This window comes from Ambystoma mexicanum, chromosome 4p, assembly GCF_040938575.1.
Source record: "Ambystoma mexicanum isolate Mex_15411 chromosome 4p, UKY_AmexF1_1, whole genome shotgun sequence".
Classification (NCBI taxonomy): Eukaryota; Metazoa; Chordata; class Amphibia; order Caudata; family Ambystomatidae; genus Ambystoma; species Ambystoma mexicanum.
In genome coordinates this window covers 28,915,787-28,929,802 of record NC_090927.1, presented here as the reverse complement: position 1 = coordinate 28,929,802, position 14,016 = coordinate 28,915,787, and the positions used below count along the sequence as shown (strand labels likewise).

The window sequence follows — 14,016 nt, the reverse complement described above, 5'->3', positions numbered from 1 at the left end:
CAAATCTGAAGGCATTACAATGCATGTATTCCCTAAAACTGTTGATCGAATAAGAGAATAGGTCAGATATTGCGGATATCCACCGGAAGAGCTTGAAAGTAGAGTCAAACAAGTCTTGGAGGACAAGAGGGGTCATCGATACCGCATCTGCAGCCTGCACTTCTCACCGGATATGTACGACACATCCTTGTACACAAAGTGGAATCAACTGAGAACAATTCGTAAATTGCTCCCAAACGCTATTCCGACTTTATTCGTGAAAATGCCGCCACAGGTGAGTCACGCTTCCAGATTTAGCTTTACGCCTGTATTTTCGGTGTAAATGTAACTTATAATACTTTCGATATTTATGTGATTGAATAGCTGTTTAAAAAATGACTATTTTGCTAAACATCAGTCCTTATTTTTGAGAACCCACATAGAAAATGGATTTATGGGGACAGAACTATGCTATATTATGTATTTACATAAGCATAATTTTCTCGTATTCAGTCTCCAAACATGCCACTTTTTAATGTTGAAATTTCTAAATGGAATAATACTTTCCCTTTACAGCTCCATGACTATCCACCGAATATGAAGCAACAAGATTCAACATCCATGTCTTGCCTGGAGTCATCAGCCACTTTGAGTGTGTATCAGGTAATCTTACCTAGCTATTCTGTGTCAGACTGGTTTTATGCACGGAATTCTGGATAATGTGATAATATTTACATATTGTGTAATTGTTTTACACAATGTTTCATTCGTACTTTACTTTTCATATGTACCTTTGTCGTCTTTCCAAATTGCGTGGCCAGTTAAAACTGTGCTCATATGCTGGGGACTGCTGGAGCACAGTGGTGCTTCCAGCTCAGGTAACACTGTACTAGATTGTGGTTAACATAACATGAATTGCCCTCCATCAGCGCAACTTTCCTGCCCATTTACTGAGCACATACCTTAGAAATCTTTTGGTTCCTCTGGCCATGAGGCCGGCCCGTGTGTGCTCTGTGCCTTTGTTGTAATTAATCACGGCCACTTCAGGTAATAATGAGGCAGAATGACTTCCTGCAGACTGTCTCTGCTTAACCAGATTGCACCATTAATATGGTCCAGGGCCAGGATATTTACCGGCTCGCCCTGTCTGGATCCGGTGCAGGCCGGCATGCTCAGCTCAGCATGCCAGTTAAGTTCTTCTGCCTGGGCTGCCTGGCTCATGCGGGTCAGAGTCAAATACCAACTTTGGGAATACAAGTTTGTAGTACCAGAATCCCTTAAGTGGTCCGTGAAGGAGACACCTCGGCAGGCACTGCTTTAGGTGCATTTGGAAGGCGCACGTTGACTTCGCTCACTGTACAGTGAAGAAGGAAAAGCGTGAGGCCATTTTTTTGGTAAAGATTTGCCACCCGATCGTCCATGTCGTACGGCATTTTGAAGGAATGTATTATCCCCTGCATGTACTCTATCTGGGTTATGGACTATAGGGCACAGCAATATATTTGTCTCTATATTACTTTTGTTCTAGGGATTGCCTTACAAACTGCATTTGCAGAAGCCCTGTGATATCACTTTCTTGACTTTTTACACTTATTCCTCCACAATAGGCACTTCGTGACACAGAAGGATGTATAGCTTTTCAGTGGGTATTTCCTGTTTCAGCTCCCTGGCCATCTTTTTTGCTCACTGAACGTTGGCAAGTTTTAGGGCGAGCATGCAATTGGGGTCCGGTCTGGACTTACCAGACCACATAACACTGACAGTAATGCAATTGAAAAACACATTACATTCGGTAGCATTTTTCAGTACGAAAAATACATATAGACCAGAACAAATGTGCCTTGTACACAACTGGCATGTTTTGTATAATTTATGTTCCTCTACTTAAGTTTAAATTCGGGCCAGCCGAGAGGAGGGGCATGTTATTGGAAGGTGGGTGTGAACTCCGCCTCCTGCCCAGCTTGGGAAAAGTCTGTCTTCTTTTTTCGAATGTTTACGTTGCGCCGGGACGCTGCTGAACAATGACGCGCAGTCTGTCCTCCCTTTCCACTGCGTCCAGCTCGAGGACATGCGCGTCTCACGCCGCGGCGCTTGGTGTCACAGTCTTTCGTCGGTTTCCTTGCACCTCCTGGCCCTCGCCACTGGAGTGCGCATGCGCGTCACACGCCGCGGAACTCGGCGTCAGAGTCTGTCGTCGGTTTCCATGCACGCCCCGGCCTCCGCCCCCGGAGCGCGCATGCGCGGCCCGCGGAGCGCTGCCCGGCGCGTGCGCAGGCGCAGAGCACAGCATGGTGTATTTGGTTTATGGCTAGGAGTGACCTGATCTGATTCTGTCATCGATCATAAATGCACAAAGGGCGGACGGCAAGGAAGGGGAGCGGCCGGGGCCGGAGGGTCGCGCGCGGGAGCCATGTCTACTTACCCCCTGGTGAGCGGGCTGCAGCACTGCAGGTGGAGGGGGAGGGGGTGAGGTGCAGCACTGGGGGGGGTGCCAGGCCTCCTGGGGCTGGGAGTGAGACGGGTGCATGGTAGTGGCCCTTGGGGCATGCATGGCACCGCTGCAGGGGGCCTGGACCACTGCACCAGATCCAGGGGAAGATCTGATGAGCAGCAGCCAATGAGGAGAGGGGGAGGCCTCCTGCAATAACCAGGGGCTACCCCTAGGGGTCCAGGGGCAGGTGCACCAGATCCAGGGGAAGGTCTGGTGAGCAGGAGCCTGGGGCAGCCAATGGGGAGGATGGGAGGCAGCCTGCAGTAACCAGGGGCTACCCATAGGGGTCCAGGGGCAGGTGCACCAGATCCAGGGGAAGGTCTGGTGAGCAGGAGCCTGGGGCAGCCAATGGGGAGGATGGGAGGCAGCCTGCAGTAACCAGGGGCTACCCATAGGGGTCCAGGGGCAGGTGCACCAGATCCAGGGGAAGGTCTGGTGAGCAGGAGCCTGGGGCAGCCAATGGGGAGGATGGGAGGCAGCCTGCAGTAACCAGGGGCTACCCATAGGGGTCCAGGGGCAGGTGCACCAGATCCAGGGGAAGGTCTGGTGAGCAGGAGCCTGGGGCAGCCAATGGGGAGGATGGGAGGCAGCCTGCAATAACCAGGGGCTACCCCTAGGGGTCCAGGGGCAGGTGCACCAGATCCAGGGGAAGGTCTGGTGAGCAGGAGCCTGGGGCAGCCAATGGGAAGGATGGGAGACAGCTTGCAATAACCAGGGGCTACCCCTAGGGGTCCAGGAGCAGGTGCACCAGATCCAGAGGAAGATCTGATGAGCAGCAGCCAATGGGGAGGCCTCCTGCAATAACCAGGGGCTACCCCTAGGGGTCTAGGGGCAGGTGCACCAGATCCAGGGGAAGGTCTGGTGAGCAGGAGCCTGGGGCAGCCAATGGGGAGGATGGGAGGCAGCCTGCAGTAACCAGGGGCTACCCATAGGGCTCCAGGGGCAGGTGCACCAGATCCAGGGGAAGGTCTGGTGAGCATGTGCCTGGGGCAGCCAATGGGAAGGACGGGAGGCAGCTTGCAATAACCAGGGGCTACCCCTAAGGGTCCAGGGGCAGGTGCACCAGATCCAGGGGAAGGTCTGGTGAGCAGGAGCCTGGGGCAGCCAATGGGGAGGATGGGAGGCAGCCTGCAGTAACCAGGGGCTACCCATAGGGGTCCAGGGGCAGGTGCACCAGATCCAGGGGAAGGTCTGGTGAGCAGGAGCCTGGGGCAGCCAATGGGAAGGACGGGAGGCAGCTTGCAATAACCAGGGGCTACCCCTAGGGGTCCAGGAGCAGGTGCACCAGATCCAGAGGAAGATCTGATGAGCAGCAGCCAATGGGGAGGCCTCCTGCAATAACCAGGGGCTACCCCTAGGGGTCTAGGGGCAGGTGCACCAGATCCAGGGAAAGATCTGATGAGCATGAGCCTGGGCAGCCAATGGGGAGGATGGGAGGCAGCCTGCAATAACCAGGGGCTACCCCTAGGGGTCCAGGGGCAGGTGCACCAGATCCAGAGGAAGATCTGATGAGCAGCAGCCAATGGGGAGGCCTCCTGCAATAACCAGGGGCTACCCCTAGGGGTCCAGGGGCAGGTGCACCAGATCCAGGGAAAGATCTGATGAGCATGAGCCTGGGCAGCCAATGGGGAGGATGGGAGGCAGCCTGCAGTAACCAGGGGCTACCCATAGGGGTCCAGGGGCAGGTGCACCAGATCCAGGGGAAGGTCTGGTGAGCAGGAGCCTGGGGCAGCCAATGGGAAGGACGGGATGCAGCTTGCAATAACCAGGGGCTACCCCTAAGGGTCCAGGGGCAGGTGCACCAGATCCAGGGGAAGGTCTGATGAGCAGCAGCCAATGGGGAGGCCTCCTGCAATAACCAGGGGCTACCCCTAGGGATCCAGGGGCAGGTGCACCAGATCCAGGGGAAGGTCTGGTGAGCAGGAGCCTGGGGCAGCCAATGGGGAGGATGGGAGGCAGCCTGCAGTAACCAGGGGCTACCCATAGGGGTCCAGGGGCAGGTGCACCAGATCCAGGGGAAGGTCTGGTGAGCAGGAGCCTGGGGCAGCCAATGGGAAGGACGGGATGCAGCTTGCAATAACCAGGGGCTACCCCTAAGGGTCCAGGGGCAGGTGCACCAGATCCAGGGGAAGGTCTGGTGAGCAGGAGCCTGGGGCAGCCAATGGGGAGGATGGGAGGCAGCCTGCAATAACCAGGGGCTACCCCTAGGGGTCCAGGGGCAGGTGCACCAGATCCAGGGGAAGGTCTGGTGAGCAGGAGCCTGGGGCAGCCAATGGGAAGGACGGGAGGCAGCTTGCAATAACCAGGGGCTACCCCTAAGGGTCCAGGGGCAGGTGCACCAGATCCAGGGGAAGGTCTGGTGAGCAGGAGCCTGGGGCAGCCAATGGGGAGGATGGGAGGCAGCCTGCAATAACCAGGGGCTACCCCTAGGGGTCACGGGGCAGGTGCACCAGATCCAGGGGAAGGGCTGGTGAGCAGGAGCCTGGGGCAGCCAATGGGAAGGATGGGAGACAGCTTGCAATAACCAGGGGCTACCCCTAGGGGTCCAGGAGCAGGTGCACCAGATCCAGAGGAAGATCTGATGAGCAGCAGCCAATGGGGAGGCCTCCTGCAATAACCAGGGGCTACCCCTAGGGGTCTAGGGGCAGGTGCACCAGATCCAGGGGAAGGTCTGGTGAGCAGGAGCCTGGGGCAGCCAATGGGGAGGATGGGAGGCAGCCTGCAGTAACCAGGGGCTACCCATAGGGGTCCAGGGGCAGGTGCACCAGATCCAGGGGAAGGTCTGGTGAGCAGGAGCCTGGGGCAGCCAATGGGAAGGACGGGAGGCAGCTTGCAATAACCAGGGGCTACCCCTAAGGGTCCAGGGGCAGGTGCACCAGATCCAGGGGAAGGTCTGGTGAGCAGGAGCCTGGGGCAGCCAATGGGGAGGATGGGAGGCAGCCTGCAGTAACCAGGGGCTACCCATAGGGGTCCAGGGGCAGGTGCACCAGATCCAGGGGAAGGTCTGGTGAGCAGGAGCCTGGGGCAGCCAATGGGAAGGACGGGAGGCAGCTTGCAATAACCAGGGGCTACCCCTAAGGGTCCAGGGGCAGGTGCACCAGATCCAGGGGAAGGTCTGGTGAGCAGGAGCCTGGGGCAGCCAATGGGAAGGATGGGAGACAGCTTGCAATAACCAGGGGCTACCCCTAGGGGTCCAGGAGCAGGTGCACCAGATCCAGAGGAAGATCTGATGAGCAGCAGCCAATGGGGAGGCCTCCTGCAATAACCAGGGGCTACCCCTAGGGGTCTAGGGGCAGGTGCACCAGATCCAGGGAAAGATCTGATGAGCATGAGCCTGGGCAGCCAATGGGGAGGATGGGAGGCAGCCTGCAATAACCAGGGGCTACCCCTAGGGGTCCAGGGGCAGGTGCACCAGATCCAGAGGAAGATCTGATGAGCAGCAGCCAATGGGGAGGCCTCCTGCAATAACCAGGGGCTACCCCTAGGGGTCCAGGGGCAGGTGCACCAGATCCAGGGAAAGATCTGATGAGCATGAGCCTGGGCAGCCAATGGGGAGGATGGGAGGCAGCCTGCAATAACCAGGGGCTACCCCTAGGGGTCCAGGAGCAGGTGCACCAGATCCAGAGGAAGATCTGATGAGCAGCAGCCAATGGGGAGGCCTCCTGCAATAACCAGGGGCTACCCCTAGGGGTCCAGGGGCAGGTGTACCAGATCCAGGGAAAGATCTGATGAGCATGAGCCTGGGGCAGCCAATGGGGAGGATGGGAGGCAGCCTGCAATAACCAGGGGCTACCCCTAGGGGTCCAGGAGCAGGTGCACCAGATCCAGGGAAGAATCTGATGAGCATGAGCCTGGGGCAGCCATTGGGGAGGATGGGAGGCAGCCTGCAATAACCAGGGGCTACCCCTAGGGGTCCAGGGGCAGGTGCACCAGATCCAGGGGAAGATCTGATGAGCATGAGCCTGGGCAGCCAATGGGGAGGATGGGAGGCAGCCTGCAATAACCAGGGGCTACCCCTAGGGGTCCAGGGGCAGGTGCACCAGATCCAGGGGAAGATCTGATGAGCATGAGCCTGGGGCAGCCAATGGGGAGGATGGGAGGCAGCCTGCAATAACCAGGGGCTACCCCTAGGGGTCCAGGTGCACCAGATCCAGGGGAAGGTCTGGTGAGTAGGAGCCAATGGGGAGGCCTCCTGCAATAAACGGGGGCTACCCATAGGGGTCCAGGTGCACCAGATCCAGGGGAAGGTCTGGTGAGCAGGAGCCTGAGCAGCCAATGGGGAGGATGGGAGGCACCTTGCAATAACCAGGGGCTACCCCTAGAGGTCCAGGGGCAGGTGCACCAGATCCAGGGGAAGGTCTGATGAGCAGCAGCCAATGGGGAGGCCTCCTGCAATAACCAGGGGCTACCCCTAGGGGTGCAGGAGCAGGTGCACCAGATCCAGGGGAAGATCTGATGAGCATGAGCCTGGGGCAGCTTGCAATAACCAGGGGCTACTCCTAGGGGTCCAGGAGCAGGTGCACCAGATCCAGGGGAAGGTCTGGTGAGCAGGAGCCAATGGGGAGGCCTCCTGCAATAACCAGGGGCTACCCCTAGGGGTCCAGGTGCACCAGATCCAGGGGAAGATCTGATGAGCATGAGCCTGGGGCAGCTTGCAATAACCAGGGGCTACCCCTAGGGGTCCAGGGGCAGGTGCACCAGATCCAGGGGAAGGTCTGATGAGCATGAGCCTGGGGCAGCTTGCAATAACCAGGGGCTACCCCTAGGGGTCCAGGGGCAGGTGCACCAGATCCAGGGGAAGGTCTGGTGAGCAGGAGCCTGGGGCAGCCAATGGGGAGGATGGGAGGCAGCCTGCAATAACCAGGGGCTACCCCTAGGGGTCCAGGAGCAGGTGCACCAGATCCAGGGGAAGATCTGATGAGCAGCAGCCAATGGGGAGGCCTCCTGCAATAACCAGGGGCTACCCCTAGGGGTCCAGGAGCAGGTGCACCAGATCCAGGGGAAGATCTGATGAGCATGAGCCTGGGGCAGCTTGCAATAACCAGGGGCTACCCCTAGGGGTCCAGGAGCAGGTGCACCAGATCCAGGGGAAGATCTGATGAGCATGAGCCTGGGGCAGCTTGCAATAACCAGGGGCTACCCCTAGGGGTCCAGGGGCAGGTGCACCAGATCCAGGGGAAGGTCTGGTGAGCAGGAGCCTGGGGCAGCCAATGGGAAGGATGGGAGGCAGCTTGCAATAACCAGGGGCTACCCCTAGGGGTCCAGGAGCAGGTGCACCAGATCCAGGGGAAGATCTGATGAGCAGCAGTCAATGGGGAGGCCTCCTGCAATAACCAGGGGCTACCCCTAGGGGTCCAGGAGCAGGTGCACCAGATCCAGGGGAAGATCTGGTGAGCAGCAGTCAATGGGGAGATGGGGAGGCCTCCTGCAATAACCAGGGGCTACCCCTAGGGGTCCAGGAGCAGGTGCACCAGATCCAGGGGAAGATCTGATGAGCAGCAGTCAATGGGGAGATGGGGAGGCCTCCTGCAATAACCAGGGGCTACCCCTAGGGGTTCAGGGGCAGGTGCACCAGATCCAGGGAAAGATCTGATGAGCATGAGCCTGGGGCAGCCAATGGGGATGATGGGAGGCAGCCTGCAATAACCAGGGGCTACCCCTAGGGGTCCAGGAGCAGGTGCACCAGATCCAGAGGAAGATCTGATGAGCAGCAGCCAATGGGGAGGCCTCCTGCAATAACCAGGGGCTACCCCTAGGGGTCCAGGGGCAGGTGCACCAGATCCAGGGAAAGATCTGATGAGCATGAGCCTGGGCAGCCAATGGGGAGGATGGGAGGCCGCCTGCAATAACCAGGGGCTACCCCTAGGGGTCCAGGAGCAGGTGCACCAGATCCAGGGGAAGAACTGATGAGCAGCAGCCAATGGGGAGGCCTCCTGCAATAACCAGGGGCTACCCCTAGGGGTCCAGGGGCAGGTGCACCAGATCCAGGGGAAGGTCTGGTGAGCAGGAGCCAATGGGGAGGCCTCCTGCAATAACCAGGGACTACCCCTAGGGGTCCATGAGCAGGTGCACCAGATCCAGGGGAAGGTCTGGTGAGCAGGAGCCTGGGGCAGCCAATGGGGAGGATGGGAGGCAGCCTGCAATAACCAGGGGCTACCCCTAGGGGTCCAGGAGCAGGTGCACCAGATCCAGGGGAAGATCTGATGAGCAGCAGCCAATGGGGAGGCCTCCTGTAATAACCAGGGGCTACCCCTAGGGGTCCAGGGGCACCAGATCCAGGGGAAGATTTGATGAGCAGCAGCCAATGGGGAGATGGGGAGGCCTCCTGCAATAACCAGGGACTACCCCTAGGGGTCCAGGAGCAGGTGCACAGTGGCTCTCAGATCTGACTTCCACAGGGGGGCTGCACACTAATGTATATCTCATGGAGGACTGCATGTGCTTGACATCTTCCCTGGTGTATTTCTAAATGCACGCTGTACTGCAGGGGCCAACGTTTCCATTGGAGGTGCATTAGAGCCCAACAAACCTCTGAGGAGTCGTGGGCTTCTCACCTGCAAATTTGTTTTTAAAAAATTAGCAAACTGGTTTATTTAACAGTTTCTGAGGAAAGCCTGGTCAAAAGACATACAAGGTACCATTGGTTCTATAATATGATAAACATCCAAAGAGTACGCTGGAGCATTGTACATCATTTCCATTATGCCTGCACCCAAATATATGCATCAAGGTACTGACACATAGAATGACAAGGAGAATTTAAACCTGCATACATATTACACAAGGCATGACGAGGAAGATTTGAGGTGCTGCCGGCCACCTGGCTCGCAGTAGTGCCATATTTTCATTTCAAAAGTACATAAGTCTTGGAAGAGGTCATGCTTGTGGCAAACTCTGGCAAAACAGTAAGGTTTTGAGATGTTTCCTGAAGGCCCAGTAAGATTGTTCAGCTCTCAGATACAAGGGTGGATCGTTCCAACGCTTAGAGGCACTTACTGGAAAGCTGAACCCTCACCGCCCCAATCTTTTTCTCCTAATTGTAGGGATAGTCAGTTGGTGCCAGTAAGCAGAGCGGGTAGGCCTGGAGGATTGCATTTTTGAGAGAGATACCTAGGAGCAGAGTTTGACAGACATTTGGTTTTCTTCTAGCTGCAGAGATTTGCTCACGCTTTGGTATGTTGAGAGCTGCTCTGAGGGCATTATTCTGAATGATTTATAGCTTGCTGATGTTGTGTGCTCAGGTTCCTGCGGCATAGTGCATTACAGTAGTCGAGCCTCGAGCCTATGAGAACTCTAGCTATGGTGAGGCAACTTTCTGCGGTCAGGAAAGGTCTGCACAATTTGATTCATTTTGAAGTGTTGGCTGCAGAGGAGGCAATTGCATTGACCTGTCTTGAGAGTGACATGGTGGCATCCAACTAGATTCCCAGAGTTTTGACCTTGCTGGCAATTGGAATGGTGATACCCTCGATGATGAAAGATTTGTATGTATGGCCAAGATTGTTAAGCGTGGATTGTGAGCCAACCCCCAGAATTTGTCTTTTCATCATTGAGGCAGAGATACTGGGAAGCCATCCAGACCTGAATGGCGTGGTACACTGAGCATATGTTCAAAGAGTCTGTGTCGTAACGTCCCGTGAGGGGGAGCAAGATTTGTGTATCATCTGCATAGTTTGTGTATGAAATTCCTTTGTCTATTAGGTCAAATGGTGGCTTTCTGAAAACATTCTGAAGTGGCCACCATCTGATCTGTATGGAGGACACTACTGTAAATCATGACATGATAGCTAGCGCTGTGCTTGGTCCTTCCCTTTGGAGGGTTTCGAGGACAGTGAGTCCTCTGCAGTGCTCCTTCTTTGCCACCTGATGAGTGCACTGGGCACACTACAATTTTCCCCATGGTGTTTATTAATTAAGCGTTGTTAGTGTACTTTTAACCTCCAAGCAACCAGAGTTCTGTGCAATGATATGAATGAACGTGTCATTTTGTTGTACAGTCACAAAAAGCCATTTAAAGGAATTTCACCCAAGGATAAATCACCAGTCATTCCTAATATATGATTGCTGCATGGCACAATATAGCACAATCTTTAGCCAAGTTACATCATATACATCTGGTGACATTGTTACCCGACAGTAATGCTTTGCATATGAGTGATATAACACACCGCTGTAGTATGAGAATATAATGCTCCTCTGGGATAAGAAAAGAAATTGTCACCTTGCCGTGCAGAGATGTCTGTAGGAGACTGGCCGAATTCTCACTCAACACTCTGTAAACTCACTTGAGACATGCGGGTCAAGAACTCCGACGCAACAGAGTGCTCATTCCCCTGTCCTCTGAGGAGGATGAGGCTTCGAGGCACATCACCTCCTCCTGTACTAGTGTGGGTGAGAACACTTAAGGCATTGTATGTTCCTGTGACCTCTGACAGGAGGTTGAAACCATGAAGCATCCTGCACTATGCATCTCCTCTTCCAAATGCTAAAGACACAACAGTCTTAGTGTCTTACTACCCATTGCAGATGCATGGAGTAGGGCACAAGCGTAGATCGTGTTCTGATCTGAGCCAGGCATGGTCAAATCCACTTTACTCTTTTTGGCAAGAGGACCGGGCATGCTTTCTTGAAGCTTCTGCCGTTACCTTGAATTGTGCGCTGAGTGAAAGTGATCTATGCCTGTTGGCTGCAAACAAAAGGCTGAATTTGCAGATTTCTGACTGAAAAGGGTGCATTTGCAAGTACAGCCTTTTGTTTGCAACCCGCTCTGTTTTCGGGTGCTCCGCTCCATCCCTGCACTGCCATCATCGAGGCAGGACCTATTTCCCAACCCCACTTACCTGAACTCTCCAACGGCTTCATGCCACTCTTTTTGATTTTGTTGTTTTTGGCTTTGTTGTTGTTTTGGCTCCTGCCTAGGCCACGCCCCATACAGGCTTACCTACGGGAGGCAGCTTTATCTTTCCAGCTTTCCCTAGGAAGGCCTTTAGGCGGCACTGCCTATGGACTGCGAAAGCCTTCGGCTATAGCTTGTGCTTTGTAAATTCATCACTCCCTTTCATTCGGGCTTCCTACAAACAGCAATGCTTTAAGACACGTAAACATGCACATTTCATCTCTAGGTTTTAAACTCGATCGATAACAGAGATTCCATTTCATAAAGAGAAGGGGACAAGTGCTTGGGCCCTATAACATTATTTCCTGAAATCATGCGTTGATGAGTTGTTGAGGGATTAATGAGTTCTCAGGTGAAGTATTTTTGAATATCTTTAGTTTAGGAAGGATTGCTACTAAACGGCAGACTGTATAAGGTAATTAACACACAAAAAATGCTCTATGTTGCTCCCAGGAACATTGGATGGATGGATGGATGGATGGACGGACGGACGGACGGACGAACAGATAGAAGAATGGATGTGTAGATAATGTGTAACGCGCAGCTCGCTACACAGAGCACATCATGCCTAAAAGTGATCCTCCAAGACTCTTAAGGGTGCAGAAGAAGGAGACTGACACAAAGGTGACATGATTTTGGTTATAGACTTGTATTTTAGAAAATACAAAAGAGGTCCTCGCTATCCCTTACTTCAAAGAGGGGTTTTCCTGCCTCAAAACGAATACTAAAAAAGTCTGTCAGGATGTCCGTCAAAGAATAAACTGCCGTCCTGAGTCAAAACCTACTTCTATCCCTAACACTTTAAAAGTAAACAGTAAACTAACACACAATTCCTTTTTAAGGCTAGTTCATCCTTTTCCCCTGTTTCTGGATTGTTGCTTAAGCAAAATGTTCCTTCAAACATAAACACCATGGGGAATTACTTCCTTGCCATGATTTGTAGGTTTCAAAACAGTATTTAACCAATATTCTCTCCAGGGGAATGCCTCCCTTCTCCTGGCATCTCTCTACTTCTGCTTTATTATCATTCGAATGACGCCTTTCTCCTGGTATCACTTGATATTGCTTTTTCAGATTAATTCACACTTTGCCTTAGTAACTTGCTTTTAACAATGTCCCGAATCTTTTTAGGATCCCAGATCCTTCTCTTGTGACTAGTGGACTTATCTCTGCCAATATGATGAGGAAGATTTCCGCTCCGCTTTAATGTCTCTTTGTTGGGGTCCCAGACCCTTCTTGCATCACCCGTGGTTTCATCTTCCCCACTGTTTGCAATGGACAGGGTCCCAGACCCTTCCCTGGTGCCCAATGCACTTATCTCTGCCACTGTCTTGAGAGCCCCTCCCTCTGATACTTGCTTGGTTTTGCTCCGGGTCCCAGGCCCTTATTTTGCTTGGGTTTTTTGCTAGGCCCACTTGGTTCATGCTCCTGCCACATACCGCCATGTGGAAGATTACTCATATCGTCCAGTTCAGTTAACTTGCACTCAGTATTTCCAATGAACTTGTATTTACTCTCAAGCTTTATGCCCCTACCGGTTCCCGCGTTACGCCTGTTACCTTTGCTGCCTTCCTGGTTCTTCCTGTGACCATGCATCATTCGGGTGCGTTGCACAAGCCTTCCTTGTCTCTGCGGCTCCTGCTCCAGGTTCTTTGCTTCTGCTCGTCGGGCCGGCAGTGTATGCGCTGTTGCAGGACCCCGCGGTCCACCTTCACAAGGTCACGCCACTGCGTCTCCGGCTTCAGCTACACACCACCAGGCAAAGAATTCTCGCCGCTTGCGACTCGTCTCCAGCAGATGACTGCTTTCGGCTTCCCCGGAGCATTCTCTGCTCCACCTTTTTTGATTCTCCCGGGCTGGACTCTCTGCTTTCCTTCTCGGCATCCAGGATGGTTCTCTCCTTCACTGAGTCTTTCATCTGTTTTTATGTTGTTTTGGTGACCACTCCCCTGCGGAACCCTAAAACGTTTTCTCTGGTTCCATGAGTCGCTCTTCATGGCACCTTGGGGACACGTCTTCTCAGTACTTGTATTGAGGTTGGCCTTTGCTTTTAGGACGATCTTCTTCGTCTCAGTTCATGAAACTGGCCTGATATTACAATAGCACATGGTTGTGTCAGTCAGATTAGGTGGGGGTTGGAGGGGGGGGCGGGTGAAAAGCTGCTGGATATTTCGCATTGGTTTGGGTCTGGGTGGTTATCCAATGAGGTTCTCCCACATTAAACCACCCCTGGGGGGGGGACTATTGGTTTGTGGCCTCACCTCTCTAGCCTCCTGAGAAGGGGCTCCTTCTGGGGAGAAGAGAAGTGCGGACACCTATTGAATCGTCACAAAGACTGGACTTGCCACTGCCTAGGGACATATATGTTGTTATATGGCATTTGTATAGCGCCTACTGCTATTAGTATGGTCTCGAAGCGCTGTGGGGTTGATCGCCCTTCTGAAGATTGTAGTCTGAGTTTTGAGAGGTGATGAAAGGACTTCTAAATGTGTGTGCACATTTTTTTGCCAGCACTAACGTAGGGAGTGGCTACATCCCAAAAGGCATCCCATTTTTGTCAGGTCAGAGGACGGGTGTTGTGACAAAATGTCAAGTGAGACAGGAGAGTCAAAAGAGTTAGATTATGTGAACGGCTGGACTAACCTTGCGT

The 14,016-nt window shown here is 53.9% G+C and overlaps 1 protein-coding gene across 5 annotated transcripts in view; it reads left to right on the top strand.

Annotated features, from left to right (window-relative positions):
- Positions 1–2,216: 2,216 nt before the first annotated feature.
- Positions 2,217–14,016, top strand: part of LOC138452927 (zinc finger protein 271-like) — a 161,746-nt gene continuing 149,946 nt past the window's right edge. For 3 of the 5 annotated variants that reach the window (XM_069605285.1, XM_069605286.1, XM_069605284.1), the window contains exon 1: positions 2,217–2,407. In XM_069605285.1, coding sequence (XP_069461386.1) covers positions 2,390–2,407 — 18 coding nt within the window. In that variant the 5' untranslated portion in view covers positions 2,217–2,389. The remainder of the gene's footprint in view (positions 2,408–14,016) is intronic. The other 2 variants (XM_069605288.1, XM_069605287.1) reach the window with 1 other exon arrangement.